This window comes from Larus michahellis, chromosome 24 (assembly GCF_964199755.1).
Source record: "Larus michahellis chromosome 24, bLarMic1.1, whole genome shotgun sequence".
Lineage (NCBI taxonomy): Eukaryota > Metazoa > Chordata > Aves > Charadriiformes > Laridae > Larus > Larus michahellis.
The window spans coordinates 1,160,943-1,188,073 of NC_133919.1; the positions used below are offsets into that span (position 1 = coordinate 1,160,943).

General features: G+C 46.9%; 1 protein-coding gene and 1 long non-coding RNA gene across 4 annotated transcripts; one reads left to right on the forward strand and one right to left on the reverse strand.

The window, feature by feature from the left end:
- Positions 1-211: 211 nt before the first annotated feature.
- On the reverse strand, positions 212-13,417 carry ANP32E (acidic nuclear phosphoprotein 32 family member E). 3 transcript variants are annotated; one of them, XM_074566445.1, is made up of 7 exons: positions 13,120-13,417; positions 11,281-11,430; positions 10,398-10,520; positions 8,790-8,955; positions 7,105-7,259; positions 5,175-5,229; positions 212-3,090 (listed from the first exon to the last, which is right to left on the reverse strand). In XM_074566445.1, the coding sequence occupies exons 1-7, from the start codon at positions 13,171-13,173 to the stop codon at positions 3,023-3,025; spliced, it is 771 nt and encodes a 256-aa protein (XP_074422546.1). In that variant the 5' UTR covers positions 13,174-13,417; the 3' UTR covers positions 212-3,022. The 3 variants fall into 3 exon arrangements, with proteins under 3 accessions (XP_074422546.1, XP_074422547.1, XP_074422545.1); XM_074566446.1 differs by having other exon boundaries at positions 212-3,087; positions 7,105-7,262; XM_074566444.1 differs by having other exon boundaries at positions 7,105-7,262.
- A 432-nt stretch (positions 13,418-13,849) lies between these two features.
- LOC141734727 (uncharacterized) lies at positions 13,850-26,665 on the forward strand. The gene is made up of 4 exons (XR_012584575.1): positions 13,850-13,902; positions 15,694-15,779; positions 19,684-19,757; positions 25,958-26,665. It is a non-coding gene; the product is annotated as an uncharacterized LOC141734727 (long non-coding RNA).
- Positions 26,666-27,131: the final 466 nt, after the last annotated feature.

A 27,131-nucleotide genomic window follows, 5' to 3' on the forward strand; every position in this document is an offset into this window, starting at 1 on the left:
ATCCAGACATCCCTTTAGGTTTTCCATAGCATCCTTCCTCGACAGTGACAATGTGACCAAGAACTAGAGGACCATAAAATCCAAGTTCTAGCCCCAGAAAGATGCACAGGTTTCCCCAGTAACAAAATGTAACAGGGCTGAACAATTACCTGTTACTCCATTCCTGAAGAAATAGCACATTCTCCACAGCTGCACACACTAAAAGAAGTAATCCAATACAATAGTCTCAATTTATTTGAAATAATTCGGTTTGAAAACTTTTTAATTTAAAATTTACAGCACATGTGGGGAGGAAACATGTTTTGTTACAACTAAAAATTATCAGAAGAGTGCTGCAGGGTTGTTTTCTTTAATTTAACACTGTCATGGCTTTATTCAAAACACAGTTGCACAAAATCAGTTACTCCAAAGTTTAAGGAAAGAGTTTGATAAGGAACCGAAACACACTATATACATACTGCCATACAAAGAGCATTAAAATAGGACAAAACCTCTACAAAATATAAAACCCACCCTTACATATTTGCATGAAAAGACCACCCACCAAGCAAAAAAGTTTCAAAAGTTATCTGGAGGCTCTGTATTACTTATTTTAAAAAAATGCTATGCTGTTTAATTGCATGCCAAGCTGACAAATACAAAACTATACTTAGATGGTGACACTGAGGAAAAGACAAAGTTACTTAGAAGTTTTGTGTGAGACTCAGATTTTTAGATGTAGCGGCTGATGCACAACCCTGCAAGTTGTTGTTAGAAGTGTTAAATCTGCCTATCCTAGGGCAGGTCTGCTAACCCCTTCTGAGTTTATCCTCTTCTGTCCAATTAGCTCATCCAATGCTAAAATTGGACTCGCTTACTGAAACAAGCCTGGTACTCAAATAATTTTAATCCATTAAAATAGAATTTTTCCATTTATAACTAATTTTGTATGCATCAGTAAGAGACAGTTAAGGAAAACCCTGACAACGAGGTACTTTAGAGTACATGCTTATAAATAAGAGATTTCAATCATTCGCTGAGACTAAAAAAAAAAAAAAAAGGCAAAAAGATGGGAAAACACACTTTTCTATCTCAAAGCTGAGCATGAAGCAACTGCCTTGAACACAGAGCCTCCACGACAAGATAGGATGTGCACTTACCTAAGGTTTCTAGTCATTCAGTATTCATACACAAACACAGGAGCTTAGATTGTGGTTGCAAATGTAGTTTTACCACTACTTTTCTAGTGTCTTTACAGATATTCATTAAAAAAAATGCAAAACCCATTTAGTCAGTTCATTTCCAAGTATATTGCCGTCTGCCTGACTCATCTCGTTCAGATGCCTTTAATGGCTGGCTATGCTTTACAGCTACATGAGAAACTATGATTTAAGGCTCTATTCGGGGCAGGGGAAAAACCACACACACAAGAAATTGGGCTTTGCAGAATTTCAACCCTGCAGTATCTGAGATTTAAGAGTTGGAAGTCACATTTAAAGTCTGCTAGTGTGTGAAATACCTATTAAATATTCACAGGTAACCGATCTATGGGTGACTGACTCTCCCTTAGGTCCAGGAATCTCCCTCTTCCCCACCCTCGGTGTCTCCCCCAGTTTAATGGCAGCTATTGTCAGCCAAGACAGATATAAAAATAAGTCTCTTGAATAAAGCTGTGTGTGATATTTGGTTCAGTACCTACGTGAAACAATGTAAATTAGTTTCATATCATGACTACTGTTTTAAGTCCATATCATGGCTGAAAGAGGAACGCTCTACGTCTGAACTTGTTTCGCAGTGGCTCAAATAGAGAACATGAATCCAGTGGGGCAGAATTATTAAAGACCTGCTGGTCACAATCAGGCTGCTAGAAAAAAGCTTGTCTGCATGTCTCCTGTACTTGCCACCCACTGTACGCAATGGAACAAGTTTCTGCAGCCATTCAATATAAAAAACCCTAAACTATTAACTAGTATTATACACGAACTCGAATGTTTTGCCTATGACCAGATTTTAAAAATTTAAAAGGTGACCTGGGAAGAAAGACTAACTTCTGCTCATCTTTCCCCCTTCAACGATTCTATAAAGGGGGAGGGGGGAGGGTGTTTGAAAAAAAAAACAAAACAAAACATGCTTGAAGGAGTTACCCGTTAACTTCTGCATTAGAAATGCATGTATTTTATAGCCAAACACCATGATTGTTGCAGAATTCCCAAAATGACAATGCAAGAGCGAAGCGAGTGAAAGTTTAACACAGACTTCTAGCGAAATGTTTTACAACTACAGATTATTTGCTTTTGTTAATACCTGCAATGACTATGTGTTTTTGAGAAAATTTACAGGTTACAACCTTTCAGTTTGCCAAGATACTTTCTTGAAGGTATCTAGTGAATACTCCAGCAAACACTGACCATCTGAACAAGCAGGAAAAGAAAAAGATCTTCTGAAACCCACTTAGGCTTTACCATGTAACACACAAAACGGATAGAAGACATAAAAAAAATATTACAGGAGTCACCTTTTAAAAAGCTGAAATGAAGGTGTAATCTAGTTGTCGATTTCAAATAGAATCCCTGGTAAACTCAGACTCCAGTCAACACCTCATTGAAGGGAGACTAGAATTTGCCATATAGCATTTTTGAGTTCAGCTTTTTAAGTATAAAAACTTAAAAAACTTGAAGGAAATTCACAATATTAAACCCATGTGAAAAGGGTATTTTGACTCTGGGCTAACGATGACCAACACAGCAAGCTTGTATGAAATTAAAGAGCTCCAAATAAAAGTCTAGGGGGAAAAACTTGACAATGGCTTCAGTAATTATAGGGCTGAAAATTGTTTCCTACATATAGGTTCACTAACAGGCTATTATATCTTATTTGGAATGATAAAAAGGGCAAGAATAGTAAAACCACACTTCTCCTATAAAAAGTTAACATATTATCTTCTGTAGGGACATCTATGGTACATGGAGACATACAGATCTGCATAATCACTATTGCGTATTCTGTAACTTAAGAGTCTGGTCCTACTTGTGTCTATAACAAATTAATCATCCTCTTCCTCGCCTTCGTCTTCAGGGTCTCGTTTCCTCTTCTCCCCTCGAATGCCCTCTGCTAAGGAAGAGAGGTATGCAGACAGCTCATTAGGTTCTGCTCAGACATCATAAACATCATGTTAGACTTGCAGAAAAGGTAATGTAAATAGATTACTGTTTGTTTGTAGTTAATGCATTCACTGCTATAACATCTGTGTTGCTTATGGCTCTCAAAAAAAAAAAAGATCAGTTTACATTCCACTGCATAATTCATACAGGCCACATTAAACTAAGTTCAAGCTAAGCATGTGATGTTCCGTACAGCAATTACTGATATGAAGTAGATTTATAAAAAAAGATTTTCTATTAACCTGTATTTGAGAACTAAAATGGAAATGCTTTTGTGCCATCTCCCTAACTTTAGTTGTTAGAAATGGCACACACCCTGCCCGAAACCCAGCAGTTTCTGCAGATACCAAGCGAAACGTGCTCCGCTCTCTCCCCAATGACAAACTGATACAAGCATCTTGCATAAACACCTTTGAGCTTATTCTTAGAAATATGCTTAATTCAGTCAGTGGACTATGCGCTCTTGTGGTGAAATCCTGAAATGCAATTTTCTTAAATCTAATAGATTTGTTTTCCAGCAGTCATTTCCTGGCTAATTAGCCATCCTGACCGCCTGCTTTGTTGTCTTAATAGATTCAAAGACTGCATTTTTAAGGAGCAAAGAATTAGCATTACTCCTTCATAATTTCAGTTTTTTCAAGCACTAGATAGATCTCCACGAACTGCTGCATTAAGCCAAGCGTACAGATGAGATGGGGACTAGTCTGGTGAGAAATTCTACAATTTGTCTGCAGTTTACACAGACTTCAGGATTAATACAGAACTTTGCTGCCAGGGATAGTTCAAAGATGAGGACAGAGTTCCCAACCATTCGAAAAGTGAAGTTCTGGGAGAGCCTCATAGCAAGAAACGCACAGAGGGAAAGCCAGCTAATTGTAAGATTAAGCTTGAGAATTCTTTAAAGGGCCTTTAGCAGCTGCTGACTGGTAGTAACAGGGAACTCCTATACAGTGTCTCCATCTTACCGCTGGGGTCACACAGATGCATACAACTAAGCCACCCACAAACCAGAGTGCCCCGATTTCTGCACAAGACCCAAGAATAAGCCTTCTGCTGAGAGCGCGACTTCTGCTCCAGCAGCCCAGAACGGAGAAGGAGCATCGAACATAAGGCTGGTCCCTACCCTGAACGCCTGGGAAACTCAAACAAGGTGCAAAAAAAGAATTGAGTGATTTGTTTGTCCTGTTTAACTTCTTGCAGATCCTTTTTAAAATATCAGAAAAAGATAAAACAAGAAGTTATTTTATGAAAAAATACCAAAGGAACAGCATCAGCCTGCAAAAAGGCCGCTTCTTCCGTATCAGTTCTAGACACTCGGTACGCTGTGCCGTCTTAAAGCAGGATGAACCACACACACCGGCTTTTTTTATTTTGCAAGCTTTTGAACTATTAAGCATGTGTTTGACATTAAAATACTAATTTACAAAACGAAGAAGTTCCAGCCATTGATAAAAAGAGTAGATAGAAAAAATCCGATTAGGCTCACTAGCTAAGCCGTTAGACAGGATACCGGGTCAAGTTTGCCTCTGAAGAAAGTTCTACTGGAGAAGCCACTTTCAGCTTGACAAAGGGAAAAGATACAGCAGCTCCTGCTGCTGCCAGGGCTTTGCCACTGGAGCCGCTGGTGCGTGAAACAAGGCATTTTAAACACATGTAAATAACATTTGCAAGGTATAAGGAAGAGTCCCTCTCCTCTCCATGTTGGAACATCAAAACTTCTAACTGTGTAGGAGATGCAGTATCTTTCATTTTAGAAAACCGCTTCAACCAGAGACTTTGAAAACTCTCATTTCTTCTTTATCTCACAAGTGGGCAGACAAAAAAAAAAAAATACCAAATACTGCACAGCTATTTTACTACCTGCTCGAGCTCTTGCTTAAACCGATCCTAAAATACCTCACATACCTTCAGAAACAGACCAGCCAAGGAGTGATTTATACCGTTAAAGCACACGTCCCAAACTTGCAAAGTTAGAGAATTATAACAAAAAAAATCTATTGTTTTAGTCACAATTTTAGTAACTTGAGAACTTACCTTCTTCCTCCTCATCACCTCCTTCTTCAACATAGTCATCATCATCATCTTCATCCTTTACAAAAGTTGTGAAATACTTTTAAAATTGCCATTTAAGTTTTGCTTACATGCTGATCCCGAGCAGAACTTTCAGAAAATCCCTCTCACTCTGTTCAGAGGTCACATTCCACATTTACTTTTTGCTACAGGACATCTGTGCAAGGTCAGGCAGCCAAACGGACCGCGGAACGTTTAATCACCCCAGCCAGTGCATTATCTGGCCCGGTAATTCTCGTTTCTTTGTTTTTCCCACTTATCACTACCTTACGCCAGTTCAAGAGTAAGTTATTGCAAAATTAACTGAAGAAGCCATGACAGCAAAGAGAAATGACAAACAGCTTCAGTTCTCCTCTTAACCCGCTGTCATTAAAGGACAAGGAAGCAGAACAGTTAGTATCTTCACAAAATCATTGTTTCTATGGCAAATGAATTAAGTTGTTGGGATTATTTCTCCTTGTTTTTTTTTAAAGCTGATAGCTGAAAAATGTAAACCAATTAACAATCAGCAGCCCCAGAAAATTAAACAGTGGTGCAAGATCTCTACCCTACTGGCACCACGTCAAGCCTTGAAGACAAACTGAAGTCTTATTTTTATATCCATCTGCTGTATCCAATTTTACCCATAGGGCAATGTAACAAGTGAAAATGTGAAAACTTAAATGAATGCAAAATACAAACTCAGTATCTGGTTTTGTTGCGCCATGGTTCTGAACTCCTCTAATATTGTCACAGCTGTGTGTGACAATTCCTAGCCACCTAACGAGCAGAGCATATACATAAACTAACGACCACACAAGATTAATTCCTGATATTCTTCCTAGTCACATATTGTTCATTTTCCAAAGAACTCTCTGAGGTCTTGGCTTCAAAACAGATTTAGTTAGTTTTAGCTTCATTACTTGTGTTACAGCCATCAACTGTAAGGGTATTAAGGCAGGAACGATGTTACATTTTAAGCAAGTCATATGAGCGCTAGTTACAAGACCAAAATGAAGAACACCAAAGAGTTTAACTCAAGGTTTTCTGTGAAATGCAGCTGATGGGATGTAAACTCTTATCAAAAGTAAAAGCAGTGGAAGCGATGTCAACAGGGTTTGTCTGAGCTGAAACGTGCGAGCTGCTCACACAGCCTTGTGCACAAAATCCACGCCAGACACCTTCTCCCTCTGAAACCCGAAAAAGAGCACCGAGTTAAGACTCCTGGGTTTTACTCTGTCCAAGAAGCATTTAGGCATGACCAGTTTATAGCTACAAGAATCTATTCATAACCTCGTAAAACGTGCCTATTTTCTTAATACTCCTCCTATTTGCTTTTTTGCTACCTGAAAGATCCTGTAGGCTATTTTCCACAGCTCTTCACACCACCACTAAGAACATTATCAACTGAGCGCATGGTAAAAAACCCTAGGATTTGTTACAGCAAAAACACGGACTTTTCCTTTGTTTCATTGTTCTTGAAGTACCAGTAACTTGTTGCTACTTCATTCTCTTCTTTCACAAAGACAGGGTATTTTCTTTGGTTTTCCAAAAGAAATTAATTTATTCTACTTAATATGTATTTCTATTCTAACAATTTAGTTGGTAGTAGCGCAGTTTCAAAACGCTGGGGAGAACGGCTTCTTTAACAGAGAATAAAGAGGCTTTACCATCCTGCAACGTTCAGGGGTGGGATAAAAGTGAACCAAGCCTTGGAAGTCAGCCAGGAGCATCCTCCCAGCTGACAGCCACCGCTCCCGTTCCAGTCAACACTTTGTATTTCAGCGACGGCAGCATTTTCTCTAAAATGTCTCACTGCATATGTATACTCTGTGTCTGCATGGTTCAATTAACACAGAGGTCTGTAGGCAGTTTTTCTTAATCTCTTGGATTTGGCAGAATTTACGAACTTTACCTGAATCTCTTCTTTCATCAGGTATGAGAGACCAACTTCCTCCTCCTCTTCACCTTCCCCCAAATCTGAACCTCCGTCATCTTCGTCATCTTCCTCTTCATATTCTCCTGGAGGACCAGCTTCATCCTCATCTTCATCATCATCATCTTCATCTCCTTCTGAAATGAAGGATGCACTTACACAGATATGCTAAAATTCAGTTTCATTAATTCCTCCTCATGCAAGTTTGTATATGTCAGGTCAAGCTAGTTGTAACTTTTTTTGCAGAAGGGTTTGGGGGTTTTTATTTTTTTTTTTTAAATGCAGGCAACACTTGGGAAACAAGTATGATTTTAATGAAGTTAATCTTTATAATTTTTTCCCCTGAAGAAAGGCTACCAATGCTTTCATGTCACAAGTCTCAGGCAAAATTCGCAATGCCTGAAGCAGCTATGAATGCAAACTCCTGCGAAGGAGCTGAAAGTTAGTGGAAGGGGACGGGAGGCTTCTCTATAGACTCAAACCCTAAAATATTTAAAGGCAAAACCATCTTAACATATTACCTGTATCTGTTATTTAATCACTTCCTAGTGACTATGAAACAGCTGCGCTTACAAAGAGATGTTCTCTCATTTAATTTCTCTGTCTGGAGCATACAACCACTTTCACAGTTTCCGTTAAGCAAATTACAAGAAATGAGAAGGTGATTTAACACTTAAATTCATTTTCAAGTTAATAATCTATTAACCTGTTTTTAAATACTGGGCTTATAGTCACATTCTAAGTACCGACTATTCAGCCTTCGTTCAGTTCTTTTAAACACAAGCTTCCAAACTCCAATGTGTCCAAGTGCTCGTCAGCAGCCCCTTGAGAGCCACGACCCAGCACCCAGCAGCGGCAGCTCCCAGCTCCTCGTTTAAGTCATAAAGAAAACACTGAGAAACCTCCATCATAAACAGCTACAGCCTGAATCTCACTGGTTATTTGGGTGGATATTTAGAACACAGACAAGCATAAGCCGCTGCATCACAACAGCAGCCCATCATATTTGCTAACATATTTTGGGTGGTTTTTTTTTTCCTTAACAGCTTTGAGCGTGTCAGTCATCTGTTCAGCCGAGTACATTTAAAGACGAGCAAGCGTCCTGTTCCTGCGACCACATCAGCCCAGACTTTGTAGCCCCACACTGACAGACCTACATCTACGGGCTTCGTTTTCAATCGGGTAACAATGGAAAAAGATGCAGGAATAGCCTCATTGATGACTACAACTGAGGTCAAGTCAGAAGAACTATATACATTTTTTGAACAAAAAATTATATCATACTTGAGCACGGGACTGAAGCCATTACAAAAAAAAACCAGTTAAATTTAGTTTTTCATGCAAAATAATGTGTTTGTCCCCTCACTTTGCATCATTCAGTAGTGCCGAAGTGCTTTACTACTGGCAACAACTTATTTTGAGAATATTTCTATCTTTGTACCATTATCTTTAGTCAAATTTCCTTAAACTTAGAAGGCTCCAGCAAGAAGACTCCAAACCTGTGACGGGAGTTTTCCTTCTGTATCAGTATGTTACTACCAACCCAGTTCTAGAAGTCTGCACTTTAAAAACAAGAGCACAGAAGAAGTCCCTGTACCCGCCACCGCATTCACATCTTTATTACGGCATGCTAGTTCTGTCCACAGCTTATTCCAGGAAGTTACCTTCATCATCATCATCTTCTGAGTCCGGTGCCTCATTATCCTCCTGATCAAATCCATCTAGGTACGTGATTTGCTGAAGCAGCTCAAAAATGCTGTCTCTGTAATCCTCGAGGTTTGTAATCTCACAGTTGAACAGGTCAAGGCTCTTCAAGTTTTTGAGATTTTGCTGAAAATAAATGAAAAGGGTGTTGTTTTTCACCCCCCCATTTCTTGACACAGTACTTCAAGTTACAGTGCAGTCACGGCTGAAATACAGGTAACCATATAGCCAGCTACAGAGTTTATTTTGTCCCTGTCCCTTCTTTTCTATTCAGTTATTTTGCTCCCCATTAAATGCAAACTTCAGTCAAAAAGGTTTCCAGGTCAAAAAGTAGTGAGAACTCCTAGTGGAAGCGCTTTTGCAGACCAACTCCACAGTGTGTTCGCTGCACGCCCCACACATCCTCCAAGCACCAGGCCACTGCGCACCAACCGCACAACACACATTTGGCTTTGCTTTTTGTTGGCACAGTCAATTTGTCTTCCATCCCGGGCAAAAACTTAACAACTCCAGCAGCCTTTTCGTAAACAGTCTGACTAATTTAATTACAGGCATATCTTGCGAGGAGCAAGCAAGGGGCACTTGGTAGGATTTATAACCCCACTGCAGAATTTGCCTTCTGAACAATAAAGACGAGAAAGCCGATGGTGATTTTTCTCACCTTTCAAACCTTACACACTACAGAAGGAGCCACCTGCCTGCCTTGGCAAGCACCTAGCATCCAAATAAACGTGCTTCTTCTATAGAGCGCTGTAACAGCTTTACTTGCTCTACTAACTGCTCGGTCACAGCACCATTAAAGTAGATGAAGAATCTTTACGAGCAGTTTAAAAAATATGCAGTCGATATCAAAGTCCTAAAAAAAATTAAAATAATCAGCTAGAAAACTGGGTGCACAGATGAGGTGGCGAGAGGCGCTGGCAGCTTCCTCCTGCATTTACATGACCTGCTCCTGGTGCTTTCCAGGTTTGCTCCCAACTGAACACCCCCCCAGTCACCGCACAGTTTAACGAAAGCTTAAGGCAGATGCTTATTAGACAAACTGTACCTTAACAAATGAACACAAGAGGATTAGCAAGACATAACTTGGCTACTTTTCTTTCAAAGACAAAACAGAAGCTCAAAAATCTCTTATTCAGTCCATCCCACTACCAACACAGAAGGGATTTTGCAGCAGTACATTTACAAGCGCTGTCTCTAATAACCGTGACACTGAGTTAATCAAGTCGGGGCCAAGTGGAATTACTGACAAACCTAAACCACTGCAGTATCCAATATATAGGAACTATATAGAACACAAGACAGGTAAATTTCGTCTCTCACGCCTTTCAGCTGAAAGGGAATATAGGCAGCTAGAACATATCACACTGTATCTTTGTCCTTGATTTCTTGCATCGTACTAGTTCAAACCCCCCATTTGTGCTTGGAAAATCTGCTCAAACACAGCCCTTACAGCTATGTTTATACCATTCCATTGCAAAAAAAAAAAAATGCATTTGTTCTTGATAAAAATAAAGAGTATTTATTAGATTTAAATTTTCCATTAGCCCCTCTCACTTCGTACTTACAAGAGCTTCCACAGTGCCAAGATCTTTGATTTTGTTGCCACTTAGATTTAGATATGTGAGATTTGGACACCTTTCTGCAAGGACCTCCAGGCCTCCTGAAATGATGTTGTCGCTCAACTCCAACTATTATAGAGAAAGCAAATGAAGTATTTGAATGGTTGGCTTCTTACCATTAGATCCAGACCCACACAGTTTTTAATGGTTCTCCCTCTAACTGGCCAGCTTAATCACAAAGCTGAAAGCTTCTGAAGAGTACCCCAAGTTAACAAGGAATAGTTGTGTTATCGCTTTGGCTGTCAAAAAGTTCCTTCGAGTTTACTTTAAGAATTATAAATATTCCTTAAAATCTCATGGGTTCGAATACCTAAATTTTAAGTTAGTAGAATACGCAATACTGGGATTCACTGCAAGCCTTTACTCTGCCAGCGATGTGCAACTTAGAATCACAGAATCGTTTAGGTTGGAAGAGACATTTAAGATGGTCTAGGCTGGAGGAGACCTTTAAGATCATCGAGTCTCACCATTAAGCCAGCACGGCCAAGTTACCAATAAACCAGTCCCTCAATGTCACTGGCTAAGGGACAACCCAACGGCCTGTTATCCACCACCGGCGCTCCACAAGAGACGTCCAACCTTCACACCCAAGCATTTCCTGCCTTCGGAGTCGTTGGCGAAGCCCAATTTGGCCGTAATTAAGTAGAGATACCCCCAAAAATTTCAAATCTTAAGAAATAAAGAGGTAGCTGGGCCATGGCATGGCTTCCCAGCCCGCCATCTCCCAACGCACCATCAGCCCCACACCAGGTCAACCCAAAGGCACAACCACAGGTCATCACCCATGACTTGTGACTTCTCCAAGCACCGGCGGGCAAGGGGGACGTACCTTTCGGAGCTTACTCAATGTGGGAAGCTTGGCCAGCGACGTCAGCTCTACGTTGGCCATGCTAAGGAACTCGAGTTCTTTGAATGAATCGTTCAGCCCTTCGATTTCGCCGTTGCTGGATCGGCAGTTGTCGAGCACCAACTCCGTCACCTTTGAAGAGGACAGCAAGCCACTCGTCAGCTTAACGAGCACCAAGAAAACCACATACTTCATCTAAACCACAACTTGTGACTGTTAAATATCCGTTGGTGTTTGGTTTAAATTTAGACTAGGCTTGTGGTCCAAAATCACCGACACCCGCCTATTTAAAAAAATAAAAGTATGTGACAGCTTCCCTTCCTCTCAGCATGCTTCAAATTCTGCAAAACCTGCCATCTAACCCCAAACTTTACTGACGGACACTTTTATAGCTTCCGATGGTGCCACCGCAGCCAGGGCACAAGTGAACCGCTAACTTGTTTCTACAGTCTGCTAATTTCATTCTGCATATTCAAGCCTATAAAAAACATCCAATTTCTTCCTGAACCCTAAACCTTCTGGCTCCAGATTATTTTAGCAGGGAGTCCTGCAGGTTAATTAAGACCAATTAAATAATTTCCTCATGCCAAAGCCACTAAAACGACTCGATAATCGATACAGGTCGCATACTTTGAGAAGCGGTAACAAGGAGAGCAGCCAATTAATTTTAAATTATTTTATCTACAGTGGAACATCCCACTCATCAGAAAGGACATTAATAAGGCGACTCTTCCTTCCCCCGTACACTTTTAAATAATAACATTTTAAGAAGCGCCCAAGCAGCGTAATTTTACTTTTCAGTTAAGTCTCCTCTAACTCACTGCGCTCCCTGAAAAAAATGCTGCAATTTCAGAGTAAAAGAGAATTAACAGAAAAGTTAAAATTACTGAAAAAAAGAAATAAATTGGTTTTGTTCTACCTCAAACCAGGACAACCAGCGTCATGTAAAGCCTCACTATTGTTTTATTGTTTTTTGTTTTTTTTCTACCAGAAAAGATGCCTCCAAAGCAGCAGAAAGTTTTGGAGCCGAGAAGGGACCTTCACGCCTTGGCCGGGGGGAGCCGCGGGGGGGCCCGCGCAGGTACGTGCCACCCAGAAACTCGCGGAAATTGCATTCAACCAACACTTTTAGGCACTTTTTGCCCCAAATCCCCCGCGGGCCGGGTCAGTATCGACGCAGCCGGACTTTACTCCCGGGGCGAGTGAGAGGTTCTGCTCCGGGGAAGGGGGCGGCCCCCACCCCCGGGGTGTGCGGGGGGGTGGAGGGCACGGGAAAGGATCGGCCACGCCAGACCCCAAATTTCCAGCTTTTTCTTTTTTTTTTTTTTTTGCATTTTTCTCGAGAAACGGGGAAGTTGGCGGCGGGAGGACACCGCTCTCCTTAACCGGGTGGGCATGACCTCCCCCCCCACGCCCCCTGGGAAAGGAACAAGGTTAATTTAAAAAAAAAAAAAAAAAATAATTAAATAAAAGCGGGAGGCGTGGAAGGGTCGGGGCCGGACCCGCCGCCACCGTGACCTGTTTACTCCCGCCGCGCTCGCAAGTTGGAGGCAGCCGGCAGCAGGGAGGGGATTACCGGCGGGGGGACCGGGGGGGCCGCCCGCGCCCCGCCGCCGGCCACGGTGGGGCGGAGGGAGGGACGCGGGACGAGGGGGGGCCGCCGGTCCCACCGCCCCCCGCCCCGGGGCCCGGAAGCGCCGCCCGCGCCCCGCGGGGCTCCTGCGCCACCGGCTGACCCAGATTCGCGGCGGCCCCGCTCGGGCCGAGGCGGCGGCCCGGTGCGGGGGCGGGAGCGCGGCCCGCCGCCCCGCCGCCCCTCACCTTCTCAGGGGCCCGGTTCCTCAACTCCAGAGTGATGCGCTTCTTCATCTCCATCGCCGCCCCCCTCCCGCGGCTCCGCAGTGGCGAGGGAGGGCGGCCAAGCCGCCGCGGGGGTCGCTGCCGGTGCCGGGGCGGCGGCCGCCGCCGCCGGGAGGGAAGCGGGAGGGAAGCGGGAGCGGGGAAGGGAACGCCGCGGGCAGCCGCGCAGCTCCGGCCCCGTCAATGGCCGCCCGCACACTGAGCGTCCATGACATGGCGCATGGCGCCCCCTCCCGCCGCCACGGCCCCGCCCCGGGGCGGGGCTTCCTCCGCACCGCCGCGCCGCTCATTGGCCCCGCCGCGCCGCGGGGGGGGGCGGGCGATTGGCTGGCCGAGCTGCCCGTCCTGGCGGCACTGCCTTATAAGGGCGGGGAAAGGGGGCGGAGCTCGTCTTTGTGCGCGCGGGCGGGAGCGGCGCGGCGGGAGCGCGCGCGCCCCGCCGATGCACGTGGCGGCGGGGCGGTCACGCGTGGGGGTTCCCACGGCGGGGGGTCCCACGGCGGGAGGCGGATTTTGCACGGAGCGGGGGGGGGTTACAGGGCGGGGGGGCGGAGGCCGATGCTGCAAGCGGCGGCTTGCACGTGGCGTCCTGCACGGGTGCTTGCGTGGGGTGGGGGCTGCCCGTGGGAGGCTGCGTGACCGGTTACCCGGGGGAGGGGCCTGCGTGCCCTGCTGCGCCCTCCTGTATGCCCCTGGGAGAGCTTCGGGGAGGCGGCGGTGGTTCGCAGGCCCCCTTGCACTGGGGTGAGCTGCTTGGGGGGGGTTGCACCCTCCACGGGGGGTGGGGGGCTGCTTGGGGGGGTTTGCAGGCCACAATGGTCCTGGGGTGGGCTGCTCACGAGGGTTTGCACCCCCTGGTTCCTCCCCCGGGGCACTGCAGCTGGGGCTTTGCATGCCCCATTGCACTAGGGTGGGCTGCTCGTCGGGGTTTGTGCCCCCTGCTTCCCCCGACAGGGGACAGGAGGGCTACAGGTGGGGGGTTGCATGCCCCACTGCCCCGGAGTGGGCTGGTGGTGGGGGTTTGCACCCCTGTTTCCCCCCATGGGGCCTGCAGGTGGGGGATTGCATGCTCCATTGCACGGGGGCGGGCTGCTTGGGGGGTTTGCGCCCCTGTTTTTGCCCGGTGATGAGGCTCCCGGCACCGCTTTGCGGGGGGAGTTGCAAGCCTTGTTGCAGGGGCAAGGTGCAGGTGGGACCTCGGGGTCCCACGTGGCGAGCTGCGTGGTGGGCCAGGCACGGCGGGAGCGTGCACCCAGTTTTTCTGCGTCTCGTTGCATGGGGAATGGCAGACAAGTTTTTGCACGTGGGATTTTGCATGCCTGGTTGCGTTGGGGGCAGGAATTGCACCGCATCTGGGGTGCTGCACGAGTGGTTGTGCAGAGGTTTGCCTGCCTGGTTGTGCCGAGGTGATAAAATCACAAAAAAAGCCACAAATAAAGGATGTAAACACTCCTCGAATAGGGAAACATGCAGGGGACAACGTGACACCAAAGCAAAACCGCGGGTGAAACCCACTGGGTCTTAACCAGGTCTGGCCAAACCTCGGTCCGGGCTTCCTGCAGCCCCCTGTGACTGAGAAAAAGCTGCCGTTATTGCTGCTAATTTGCATTATTTTGTGTTAACACGCGTGAAAAAAGCTTTGCAAACGTACAGGATGTATAGGGGAGGTAGGATGCACAAGCAAACAGCTACGTACTAGCGTAATCCTTTAGTTTCGAGGCACCTCTGGGTGGGTATATATGGTTTATATACACCCGGAAACGTGTAAAACTTTTTTTGCTATTTAAAATTAAATAATATTTCTATATTTAAAGCTTTGGTCCTGGAAGACGCTGATCTCCAGCCGCGCCGCGGCCGCTGAATCATGCCCATAAGCCACTAACATCCTTAATGCTGAGTACAGGCAGGAGTGCTTTGCCAGGCTGGAAGTGTTAGTCCCTCCTAGACAAGCTATTCCAAATATTTATATGTTGATTCTTTTAACTTTGAGACACAAATAGCTGGAGACATTTTGGCAACTCAGTGGCAGAACAAAAACAAAAAAAAAAAAAAAAACCCAAAACAAAACAACAAAAAAAGCCATCATGGGAATCTCTGCTGGTCTATTCTGCTTTGTATAAACTGAGCAGAGAAAATATTTCCTGTTTGACGTTCAGATAGTGAGAGTTCAGCCAGCCTGCTTCTCTGCTTATTTCAGAAGGGGTTAAAAATGGGGTCAAAAAGACTGAATCTTGCCAATTTGGTGCTATATTTGGCCTGGAAGGTATTTTATTTTAGGGGAGTCTCGAATAGAAAAAGTCACCCGCTGATGTAGGAAAAATAAGGGGTGGTTTTGCTGGAGGGGAGAACCCGCTGCAACACTGCTTGTGGTGCTAAGGGCAGAGCAGCGCTTCGTCTGGAGTTGGAATGGCTGATACTGAAGTGCTTTCTCCAAAAGACGCTCGGGTGGTCTTCAAAGGGAAATGGCAGTCTGGGAGCCGTGCCATAAGTGGGAGAGATGAGGCATGAAAGGGGAATTATGCTTTTTTATTTCAGATCCTGTTGCTCCATGCGATGCCGATGGAAGTGGTTCGTGTTCTCGGTGACACTGCTCTTGTCGGGGCTGTAAGATCTGACACGAGGTTGGTATTGATGGCCGTAGCGGGACACCCAGGGAAGACAATAACTTATAAATACTAAATGCAGGAGACCAGTCCCAGCCCTCATCGGTAATTGTATAAATCTGCACAAATTCACCTTAACAGGTCTTTAAAAAAGGGGTTACGAACCCCAGGACCCGTTACCTCTGGCCCCGTGGCTTTGAGCTGCTCTTCCCTCCTTGTGTGCGTTTTCCTGTGCATTGCTGGCGATTTTGGGGGTGAAACCAGGTCCCTGCTAACCCCCCCCACCCCAGTACAAAAGCAATATCACAAACACCTCGAGTGAGAAACAAGCCCTAAAGCAGGCGCGGCAGTTTCATTCTCGAAGAGTTCGATAAGGTGCTGCTAGAAAACGCGCAGAGAGACCTTGAGAGACCTTCGGACTTCTTGTCCAACGATAACTGGGGAAGGTTTCAAAGCCGGAGGGAAATCCTCTTTGTGTTAAAGCGGCTTATCCCGTGGAGGTTTGCTGGGAAAACTGGGCGGCCGTTTGCAGAGCCCGGGGTCGGGCAGGCGTCGCACAAGTGGTGAGGAAAAAAAGGGGGAAATTTGGGAAAGCAACTCGTGGAAGCATCCGGACGAGGATGGCTTCACCCCCGGCTTCGGGTGCGGACCGAGGAAAAGGTTTACCATTGGAAAGGACTCTCGGTGAGATCTTGTTTTTCCTATTTGAAATGCAAGTGTGTGTTTCCAAAGAAAAGAATTAAAATTTCAAGTCTTAATAGTTTCACTGATACAAATGTCCTGACTCTTAGAATCACGTGCGAGAACTGCAGGTCCCGTAACGGAAAACCTGGGATTTTCCCCCAGTCAGAGCTCCCCGGGTTGGACCGATGCTTGTGGGAAGGTGCATTTAGTGTTGCAAGAAAAAAGAACATTTATAAACTAAAGAGATTTTGGTGAATAATATCAGCTTCGGGAAAGCAGCGAGGTCGTTTCCAGCTATACATGGTTAGTTGTAATTAGGTCAGGACATACCTTCTCCCAAACACTGCTGTAACTTGAGTATAGTTTTTGTCCCTTTCTTCTGGGCTTGAAGTAAATGATAAAACTAAGCTGCGTTTCTAAAATAAACTGGGTTTATTGTATACGTCTTCTCATATTTAACTTCTCTTTGTGGTTTTGTTTGTCTCGCGCTTTTGGAAAGGGCTTGTGGTTTTCTGTCCCTCAGTGTCAGGAACACCACCGTTGAGTATTGATGCCACTAATAATTTAGTAAATTTTTTTTTATTAATAAACTTAGCATGTTATAAGCTTCATGCACATGTTTTATTTTCCCTTAATTATTTTTTTTTCCTCATTGCAGAGTTGAAAATCTCAGTGCCGTGTATTCAGAAATTATTTTCCGGAGCTCTCCTAGGCAAAGCTCAGCGTTTTTTGTCAACTTTAATAGCAGCGCGGAGCCAGGAGGTGGCACTGGCTGGGAGCACATTTGGGTCTCGCTCCCCTCAGCAGCTCCTGGCCCTGCTTCAGATCCTCTTGCCTTCCCTAGAAAATAAAATAATTCTGCTTTTCAAGGTTGGGAGCCTGGATAAGGCCGCAAGCCGGGGTGGGGGATGGCAGGACTGGCTGGTGGTGGCACCATCCATGGCACCGCTGCCACGTGGGTGTAGAGGAGATGGGTGGGTTTGGGTTGTGCCGGCTCTGGCAGGTGGGGAATTTCAGCCTGAGGTTTTGAGGGTGAGCTCAGGGGAGTTTAAAGCTCCGCAAACCTGGGGACCGTGCGGACAGGACCACCGTGAGCTCTGCCCGTTGGGTTGACTCAACCTCTGTTGACTTGCAGGAGCTCCAAGGCCATGCAGGAGCCCCTGGATCAGGTTTGCTGTCCCTCCTTCCCCGTAACTCCTCCAAAGAAAAGCAGCGTAGACACACAGAGTGTGGCATTGCATTTTTTTTCCCACCAGCTGGGCCAAGAGGAGCCTTATAAACTCAGATTTCTTGACCAAAAAAACCCATTTCTGGCAGTTTGTTCTCCCTGGGGAGCTGGTGGGAACTGTATTGGTTGGAGGGGCTTTTTTTCTTTTTGTCCTGCTTCTCATTGCACTGCAGATATTGCTGGTGTTTCTAGAAAATAAGTAGTATTAAGAGCAAATCTGGAAAAACCTAAGTGAAAAACTTCTGCCTGCTGTTTCTGGCCAGCCTGTTAGCTTAGAGCTTATGGGTTTAGATGCTTAAAAAGTCCTTTTGATGGGACAAGCACTGTGCAAGTTCCTTGCTTTTGTTGTTCCTGCTCTGCTGGTGTGTACTGATTATTTACCAAGCGACTGCAAATGAAACCACGCTGTCAGCCACCACAAACCTCATGGCGGATGGTTGCTGGTGTGGAGGATTTGTCCTAAACCAGCCCCATTTAACATGGTGGCCTGGCAGAATGGGATGTGGCAAAATCTGCGTCTGGTCCCCAAAGTGCTGAGGTTTTCCTGGAGAAATGGGGTGGGAATCGGAGCAGGTTGGCCCAGTTCGGGGCAGGGTGGAGCTGTCATCTCTCGTGCTTTCCCGGAGGGTGTTGGTGGCTTCACGCTAGAGACCGAACGCTGATTGTTAGTGATTTTATTGGCAGGAGTTCATATTTACAACAGAATAATAGGAAATAGGAAAGAACCTAGTCATTACAAAGCTCTTCAGTGTTTGCACAACTTTTATGGCTCGGGACGGCATCGTCCATCTATTGAAAACTTTGTACATAAAGTCACAACTGCACTAAAAACAGAGGTGACCGCTTCGTTTAGAGGATGTAATTTCCAATGCAGTGACGATGTTCTTTTCTTCATCAAAGCCATCATCGCGTCTGAAACGAGGGGAAAAGGTGAGGAAGTGGTTGCCACGTCCTCCTATTGTGTTTCAAGCCACGCTTGTGGCAGGACAGGGATTTCGTCTGCACCTGGGATGCCAGTGAGCTTCAGCCTCTGCAAAAAAGGGGAATTTGGGTGATTGAGCAGCGGAAGCGCCTGGGGCTGAGGCCTGGCTTGGGCCAGGGGTACCCAGAGGGTGTTCGCGCCATTGAAGCTCCCGCTGAGGGCTCTCTGCAAAGAGGCCACTTGTGTACTTTGGGAAAATACCCTAAAATGACTTTTCAGGTCGCTAGTAGGAGCGAAAGCTTTTTCGGTTGTCCCCAGCGTTGCAGCTGGGTGCCTGAAAGGCTGAATTATTTTTTAAGTTGTTTTGAAAAGTTGCTGCAAAGCGCTGCTTGTTGCTGCTTTAGAAAGATTTGAATTTTGCTGGCTTTACGACATGCTTTAGGTGAGCGCTTAAATCCTATGGGGCTTTAGTACCTTGTGAGGAGGAGCACGGGGGGGTCATAGCAGGAAACCCAGGAGGCTGAGGAGGATGACGAGGGGGAGGTGGCACCGGAGGGGCGATCCCACCGACTCATGAGACTCCTGGAAAGTCTGGGAAAAGAAATCAATCAAAAATCACTTGTTTTAATGTGCTAAAGGCCAGAGTTCATCCCTCGAAGAGCTCTTCTGCCTTCCTCACTGTCCCCGGTGGTTGCTCCTGGGGGCAGAAATGGCACCGTGTCCCTGGAGCATCCGTGTCTGTCGCTGAGCGAAGGGGGGGTGTCGTGGAAACCTCGGGGATGGCCTCCTCTTTGGGAAATGCCTTCCCCAGGGCCCCGATGGCGCTCGGGTAGATGTATAGGAATAACTTGTATCCAGCGGGATCCCTCACTGGGACAGGATTGGTAGTATTTAATTAGGAAAACGGGGAATTTCCCCTTTTCTGAACAGATACATCATGGCAAAATAAGTCCATGGTGAACTAATCACAGCTATTGCATGTGATTGTGCTGTGCGTATTATGCTACATGTTCTTTGACCAAACTCATATAAGTTGTTCAGTGATTTAAAATCAACACTTTTAATCCATTTCTTTCTTCTCGCAACAGTGGTTTCGCCAAGGAAATTTCCCTGTTCTCGGAAATACAGAGAGAAAGTCCAACTCACCTCATACAGATACATGGTGGGTATTAACGTGGTGTTCTCAGAGTAATAATCTACAGTTGCATATAAGTAATCACCTGGAACGAAAGCATTGTCCTGATAAGTCTGTGTTAATATTTAATATTTTAGTATCTTACCCACGCAAGCCATTGTAATAATAACACCAGATAACACTGAGCATCAATTCTGTAGGTTGGAAACTGAATTTTAGAGGGTGCCTGGGCTGAGTTTGCTTGTGAGCAGCGACGGCAGCGCGCCGGGCAGGGCAGGACTCTGCTGATGCTGCAGAAATCAAAGCAAATCTCTCTGCTCGGAAGCAGCTCCCGGGGTTACCTCTGCTCCTAGTCCATCTCAGTAACCTTTTCAGCTCAGCAAGGCGTGATTTCAGATGGTGACGAGAACCACTGGGGGCAGAACGGCTCCAGAAAAATGTCTTTTAACTCTACTTTTAATGTTGTTTTATGTTTTACACCGCCCTTGTCTGAGCAGCCCTTGATTTATAGTGGTCAGACCCATTTGGCGTTAGGGAGTGTATTTCCTACGGGTTACTCAGGTTTGTATCGGAGGTTCCTGATGTGGTTCAGACATAAATGTTTTTCATCTGAGAGGGTCTCCAGAGGCTCTGCTTAAAGTCAGTGGAGATATTGGGCACCCGTTTCTCTCCGTTGACACTAAAGGGGGTCCGGGGGGGTCCGGGGGCTCAGTGTCCCTCGGGGTTTATTCGTAATTGCAGAGGACTCGATTCAGTGGCTTCTCGGTGCCCTCGCATTTGTTTACATGGGCAAAGCCCCACCTCCCTGCCCAGCAGAGGCCCCCCAGCATCCTTTCCAACCCCGCTTAGTCCAACTTGCATCAAACAAATCCAAAAAAAGCAAGAATTTCTCACCGAAACGAGATGCGTAGTCATATAAAAACTCTGTTATCTCCTCATCTTCTGTCTCAGCATTCCCTAAAAAGACACAAAGAAGGAGCGGTTCATCGTCCGGCACCGTAAGCAGAGGCTCGCGTCGAGCCCGCGGGATACGGTTTCACATGAATAGTTTCAATGATTTATTGGCGATTTGTGCAAAATCTGTTCCCTGGTGGGAGTAATGGATTCGCAATCCGGCCTGTAATTAAATCAGAGACTTCACAACAAAAAGCTATCGCGTTGCAGACTGGACCCGAGCTCGTCCCACGTGGGTTTTTTCCCTTTATTTTGGGTGCAGATGTGCTGGGAGAGGGAGATGCAGCAATGGGGTTGCAGCCCCCCTCACGTTCCTGCACCCCCTACCCCAAATTTATTTAGAGGTGGATCTCAAACCTCTGTTCCGTGTGTTTTGAGCCGCTCCTCAGCCACCGACCCGGCTGCTTTATTTCTCATGCGCCTTTTGCTGTGAAATTGCTGAAGGCTCGGAAAGGAAACTTGCATTTCATTAGGGCTGAATCACTATAAATAGATTTCTGAATGGTATGACCTTGTCAAAGTCTTATCGAGTCTCTCATTTCCCTTTTCCAAATGCAAGGTTCGATGTGTTTTCTTTTTTTCGGGGTCTTACAAAGCAGACTAATTGGGAATATTAATATTATAGTACTTGCGTACTCATAGAACAGTATAATCAGATACTCATAGAATAATCTAAGATAATATTATAATGTTAATAATTTAATACTCATATATAGTCATATATGGTCATATAATAAGATAATATAATTATAATATTGTAAGTTATACCATTAATAACTTGAATGATGCTGTTGGTCATGCCCAGGGCCAGCCGTAGCTCCGGGTACCCCTCTCTAAAACTTTCCACCTTTTCCTAACATGTCCCTGAATTCCTCGGCACTGGCTGAGCAAGAAGCCCAGATCCCAAAACTCTCAGAATTAGGAAGTAAACTGGAAACAGTGACTTGGCCTAAAGATTTCTGTGCAGGCATCAAAGCCCCGGGGTCGGAGTCCGGGCTCTGTGGGGGATGACGCAGCGCATCCATCGCTCCGGCTCTGGGAAGCCCACCCCGTCCCCATCCCGAGCTTTCGGGGAAATCTGCACCAAAATGGGGAGCTGCGTGGTGTAGTCTCTCCACCCCCACAGCTTCCCACGCTCGCCCTTCAAAAATACTCTGTCCCTTTTGGCTCCAGCAGCGTCAACTCCAGTTCTCCGGGCACATTATCCCAGGCACGAAGCTTTCTGAGAAAGTTATTCCAAGTTGGCTCTTGTATTTACACTGGAGCCAGGCTAAGAATAATAGAGGAGTTGGATTTGCCGCAAAGACCTTCCAGCTGGAAATCCCCCCCCTACTCCGCGGCCAATTTTAACCCCTCGCGTGATGTTTCGTGCTTGGCGTTGTTCCTCCGGCGCGGTGGAGGAGGAGGAGGAGGGGGAGGAAGGCTGTTTTGGGCCGGCAGAGCCACAGGCAGCTGCCAGGTCCTGGTCATCAGCCCCTCGCCTGGGGCTGCCCGCGGTCTCATGTTCGCAGAAGCGCTACCTCATGACATGTGTGTTCGTCCCCGATCAGCGCTGGGTCCTCGCCACTCGTCCCTCCCAGGCACTGCCAGTGCCATCATCTTCCTCCCTCAATTGCCCCTGACTTCGATCTCCCCACATCTCCTAAGTGCCCACCTAATACTTCAGGAAATCCTGGGGTTTGGTTGGTTTTTTTTTCCCCTGTGCCTGTATCTGTCTCTCTTAATAGCTCCCGGCTGTATACTGCGAATTATTTTGAATGCAATATGGAAAACATTAATTATCAGACTCCCTTCTCCCAGCACACGCGATGTTCTGCGAGCACAGGCTATATTCTCCAAGCACGCGCTTTACCGTTAACTTTTACTAATTGCATTGTGTTTTCCTGTGGAGTTTTTTTGCGACTGACCCCCCGTCGCCGCGCGAACACCCCGAGACCCCTCAGCCCCTGAGCCCCCACCCCAGGTGCCGCACAGCATCGCCACAGCGCAGAAATAACTCCAGCCCAGCCCTCAGCAGCGCGGTAAAATTAAATTGCAAGCCGGGGGGAAAAAAAAAAAAACAAACAAACCCACAAAAAACAGAGGAACATATTTACCCAGTAAAAAATGAAGAACCAGGAGTGCTGCAATTAAAAAGTTTGTCATCCTATGTTTCGGTGTCGTCCGCCGATGCGGCCAGGCACTGCTGCTCGGGAATTTCTTGAGACGTCCCAGCGGAGGCAGGAAATGACTCTTGCAAGGGTTGGACTGAGCAGCCTCTGCGCTCCGTGGGGAAAAAACGAGCTTTTCTGCAATTTGCCAAGGGGTGCGGCGTCGGGCTGGGCTCAAGGTTGCCCCGTGCGGGACAGGAGATGCGCGGTGCCCGTCATGCCGCTCCGGCGGTGGAAGATTTTTTCCCTTCACGAGGACTTTTCTGATGGCTGAGTTGCAAATCTTGGGAAGTTACTCCCCAGGGAGGGTTAGTGCCGCTGGATGCACTTGCAAATACCGGGAGGATGGTTTTGATTATGTTATAGCAGAGCATAACGGAAGTTATTAATAGCAAATCCTTCTAGTCTAGAGAAGGCGGCAATTGGGAGGCAAAGGCAGAGCCGACGACTGGGAGCCAGATTCAGTTCCTGACTTCCCTTAAAGTCTTGGGGGATTTTTTTCTTGGCTTCATTTCACCTTCCCAGGCCTCAGTTTCTCCGTCAGTAAGAAGAAATGCAAATGGTCACAGGCTTATTTTATATCCTGGCGGTTAGGTAGAAACAGCCAGGTTGGGATGCTGTAGGAGCCCCCGTGTTTGCGGTCAGTTTCTGTTCCTGCATCCGCAGGGCGTGCTGCCTTGGTACCTGCTGATGGCGCTGCTTGTTTCCCTCTCTCCTCTAAAAATGGAAGAGAAATGGGTAGGAAAAAAAAAAAAGGCTCTTCTGCTTTGTGGGGAAGAGCCAATACTGACGCAGAAGGCTTTCCCTTAGGAGATGATGCGATGCTGGTGGAAACTGGTGTTAACTGGGGTGTGAAGCGATGGGGAAATAGAAGGAGCGGGAGGTAAATCAGGTATAAAATCAGTTCCTGGGCAATGTGTGGTGGGGGCTGCTCGACACCGCGGGTTTCCTGCCGGGGAGTGCTGAGATCGCGGTGACTTTATTGCTTACGCAGCAATAAAAATCACTTCACCCAAGACCGTTTCCTCTCCCAACTGGTCTCTTGAGGGCGATGGGTGACGGTGTGTTCTGGGGGCTCTGGGGTGTGGTGCAGGAGGTGGGTGTTGGCAAACTGAGAATGAGCAAGGAAAGTCTTCACGAGTAGGAGAGGAGCTTTATTTTGAGATAGGACAAGAAGAAATTCGTAACGAGGAAGATTCGGAGAACCCTTTCCCAGGAGGGTGGTTGAACATGGGACCACCTTGGGAGGAGGCGCAGACCCCGCTCTTGCCTTGTCTTCACCCACCACCCCCCAAGGCGCTTCCTGCCGGTCCGAAAAATCTTTTCCCAGCCCTGTGTTTCCATTTTCTCCAGCAAAATGGCCCAGAGGACGATGCTCCCCCACCACGGACCCCCGACCCCCCCCTCGCTGGGTGCCTGCCCCCGCGGGATGCGGGCTCGGGAGTTTCCTCTCCTTTGCAGATGAGAAAACGGAAGCGAGTTTTTCAGCGGGGCGAGGGAGTTTAATGGCAAACAGCTGCGCTGAGACGAGACCTGGGGGGGGAAGGGGGGGCACAGGCTGCAGCCGGTGGTTTCCCACCCCCAGCTGGGGGTGGGACGGGTGTGGGCACCCGCGGGGCAACCGGCCAAGGAGAGCAGCGGCAGGGAATGCGCTCCTCACCCCTGTGCCGTCGGTTTTAAGCCGAGGATTCCTGCTGATTTTAACACAAGGATTCCCATCGATTTTAAGCCGAGGATTCCCATCAATTTTAAGCCAAGCATTGCTAACGATTTTAAACCAAGGATTCCCATCAATTTTAAGCCAAGGATTGCTGTCAGTTCTAAGCCGAGGATTCCTATTGATTTTAAGGCAAGGATTCGCATTGATTTTAAGCCAAGCATTCCTATTGATTTTAAGGCAAGGATTCCTATTGAATTTAAGGCAAGGATTCCTATTGAATTTAAGGCAAGGATTGCCGTCCATTTTAAGATGAGGATTCCTACCAATTTTAAGCCAAGCATTGCTATAAATTTCAAGCCAAGGATTCTTGTAGATTTTAAGCCAAGGATTCCTATAGATTTTAAGGTGAGGATTGCTGTCGATTTTAAGCTGAAGATTCCCATCGATTTTAAGGCCAGGATTTCCAAAGGCAGATTTATTTATTTTTTCCGACTAAGAGGGGACCCAACTGAAGACTTTTTCAAGCACATCCCCAAAGGGTTTGCAGCCTCCGGGGGCTGGACGTGCTTTGCCGAAGGGGCTTTTCCCACCCATGGGGAGATGCTTGGCAAAGGGTTAAGCACAGAGGAATGCCGAGCGACCCAGCAGGCAGGAAGCGAATCTCTCCAAACCCTCCTCTCGACCCACAAAAATAACAGCAAAACTCAAAATCTCAACCCAAGCAGAAATCTGAGCTCGGGGGGATGAATCCCACCGGGGCTGGAGCTCGGCCAGGAGGCGTGTGGGGAGATGTCGAGCTGTGAAAGAGTTAAAATATTCTGGTTTTGAAGTGATGGGGAGGGAACGGGCAAGGAAGGTTTATGAGGATGGTGGTGGCTTTTTATGAGATGAGCGGATGGGGCTGGACGACAAACTTCGTGGCTTGCAAGCCTGGAGTTTGAATTCAAAGGGATTTGCTGGCTTGGGGCTGAGAACAGCTCCTTGTGGTGGGATGCGAAGATGTAAAACTGGACAAAACTTGGGAAAAATAATACCTAATACCTGCAGCGGGGAGATGCCGCTGAGGGAGCTGGGTAAAACTAACTCCAAGGTGATACAAGGGGGCGAACAAACCCCGTGCTCCAATCTCTGCCGAACACTGCGGTGTCCAGCCTGAGCATCCCCGGCAGCATCCTGCATCCCTGCGGGATGGCCCTTGGGTGCTGGCGACCACTGGGGAAACGCGGGCACAGGTTTTGAGTTGCATTTCTGGCCGGAAAAAGAAAAAGCTCTATTGTTTTGTTTTGCTTTTTCCTTTTACGTTTGTTCTTACTCACTTTTTATGCCTTGCAACACAAAAGCAAGCAGCCAAGAAAAGCAGCCAAACCAACATCTTTCCCGTCTCTGATCCCATGCTCCTTTCCCAAAACCTAATTCCTATTTTGCACAATCTCTACTTGTACGTCTTCTTTTTTTTTTTTTAGATTATTAAAGGTTACGTGCTGCAATCAAACCGTAAAAGGTCCCACAGCGAGGGAGCAGCCTGGGAGCGCGATGCCGAGGGAAAATGCAGCATGAGAGCCAAAAAATAATGGCTTTTCCAGAAAGGGGGATGGCAAAAGCGGCTCTTGCTCCTCGTGCTGTGTCCTGGGGATGCTCTGAGCATCTTGAAGCCCCGCCAGGCTGCGAGTCGGGGTCTCTCACCGCGGCCGGGGGTTTTGCGCTTGAGGACGAGGGTGCGAGTGAGCTCAGCGCCGTCCCCAGCTCTCGGATGCATCGCGTCATTTCCCAGCTTTAATCGGCGGAAGCGAAACCTGAAGGGAAATTAAAGAAACGCGGGCGGTAAATAAGACCCTTCCCTTAACAATAACTCACGCCCGAGCAGATGATGTTAGCAGGATTCCTGCGGAAGTCGCCGGAGGGGACATTGTTTGGTGTTTTCCCTGCAGGAGACGAGGAGATGGATGAAGGAAACCTAAAAAATCCATTCCCCGGATTCCCGGGTGGCACCGGCCGCCGTGGGGCTCCCACCGTCCCCCAGATGCCGGGAGGTGGGTGGGACGAGCCACCCGTCCCATGGGACGCCCTGCAGGAACGGCGGGGCTCTTCTCCCCACCCAACAGGCTCTTCCCGCTGCCCGACGGGGTTTTCTGCTGGAGATGCTGAAATAAAGATTTCCTGCCCTCCCCTGCCCTCCCCTGCCCTGTGCTAAACAGGCGGCTGCTTCGTCCTGGCTGCTGCCAGCTGGGGCGTGCGGCTCTGCCAGGGCTGGGGAATAATCATGGGATGCTTTGAAATAAAGAAGAAAAGGCACTTTTAAACAGAAAATCTTCAAAAAGTAAAATAAATTTAAATAAAATAAAATAATAAAATAAAATAAAATAAAATAAAATAAAATAAAATAAAATAAAATAAAATAAATAAAAGTAAAGTAAAGTAAAGTAAAACAAAATAAACCAAGATACAGTACAATACAGTACGGTTCCTGGTTTCGCCGTTGGTTGCCGCGGGGCAGCAGCTCGCCCGTCCTCGGGGCATCGTCCCCGCTCGCAGCTCCCGGCGCTCTCAGTGTGGGTGATGCAGGAGGGATTTATAACCCCACGTTGTCCCACCCCCAGTTTTCAGCTGAGACCGGGGGCCCTTTCTGTCCCCAGCCGT

What these genes read in the sequence shown, in the direction of transcription:
- ANP32E (XM_074566444.1), bottom strand. Translation starts at nt 13,173, where the DNA reads ATGGAGATGAAGAAGCGCATCACTCTGGAGTTGAGGAACCGGGCCCCT. An exon ending in CATTGAGTAAGCTCCGAAAG is followed by an intron (nt 10,521 to 11,280) that starts GTACGTCCCCCT and finishes TCTCTATAATAG; the next exon opens with TTGGAGTTGAGCGACAACAT. An exon ending in TTGGCACTGTGGAAGCTCTT is followed by an intron (nt 8,956 to 10,397) that starts GTAAGTACGAAG and finishes ATTTATTTTCAG; the next exon opens with CAAAATCTCAAAAACTTGAA.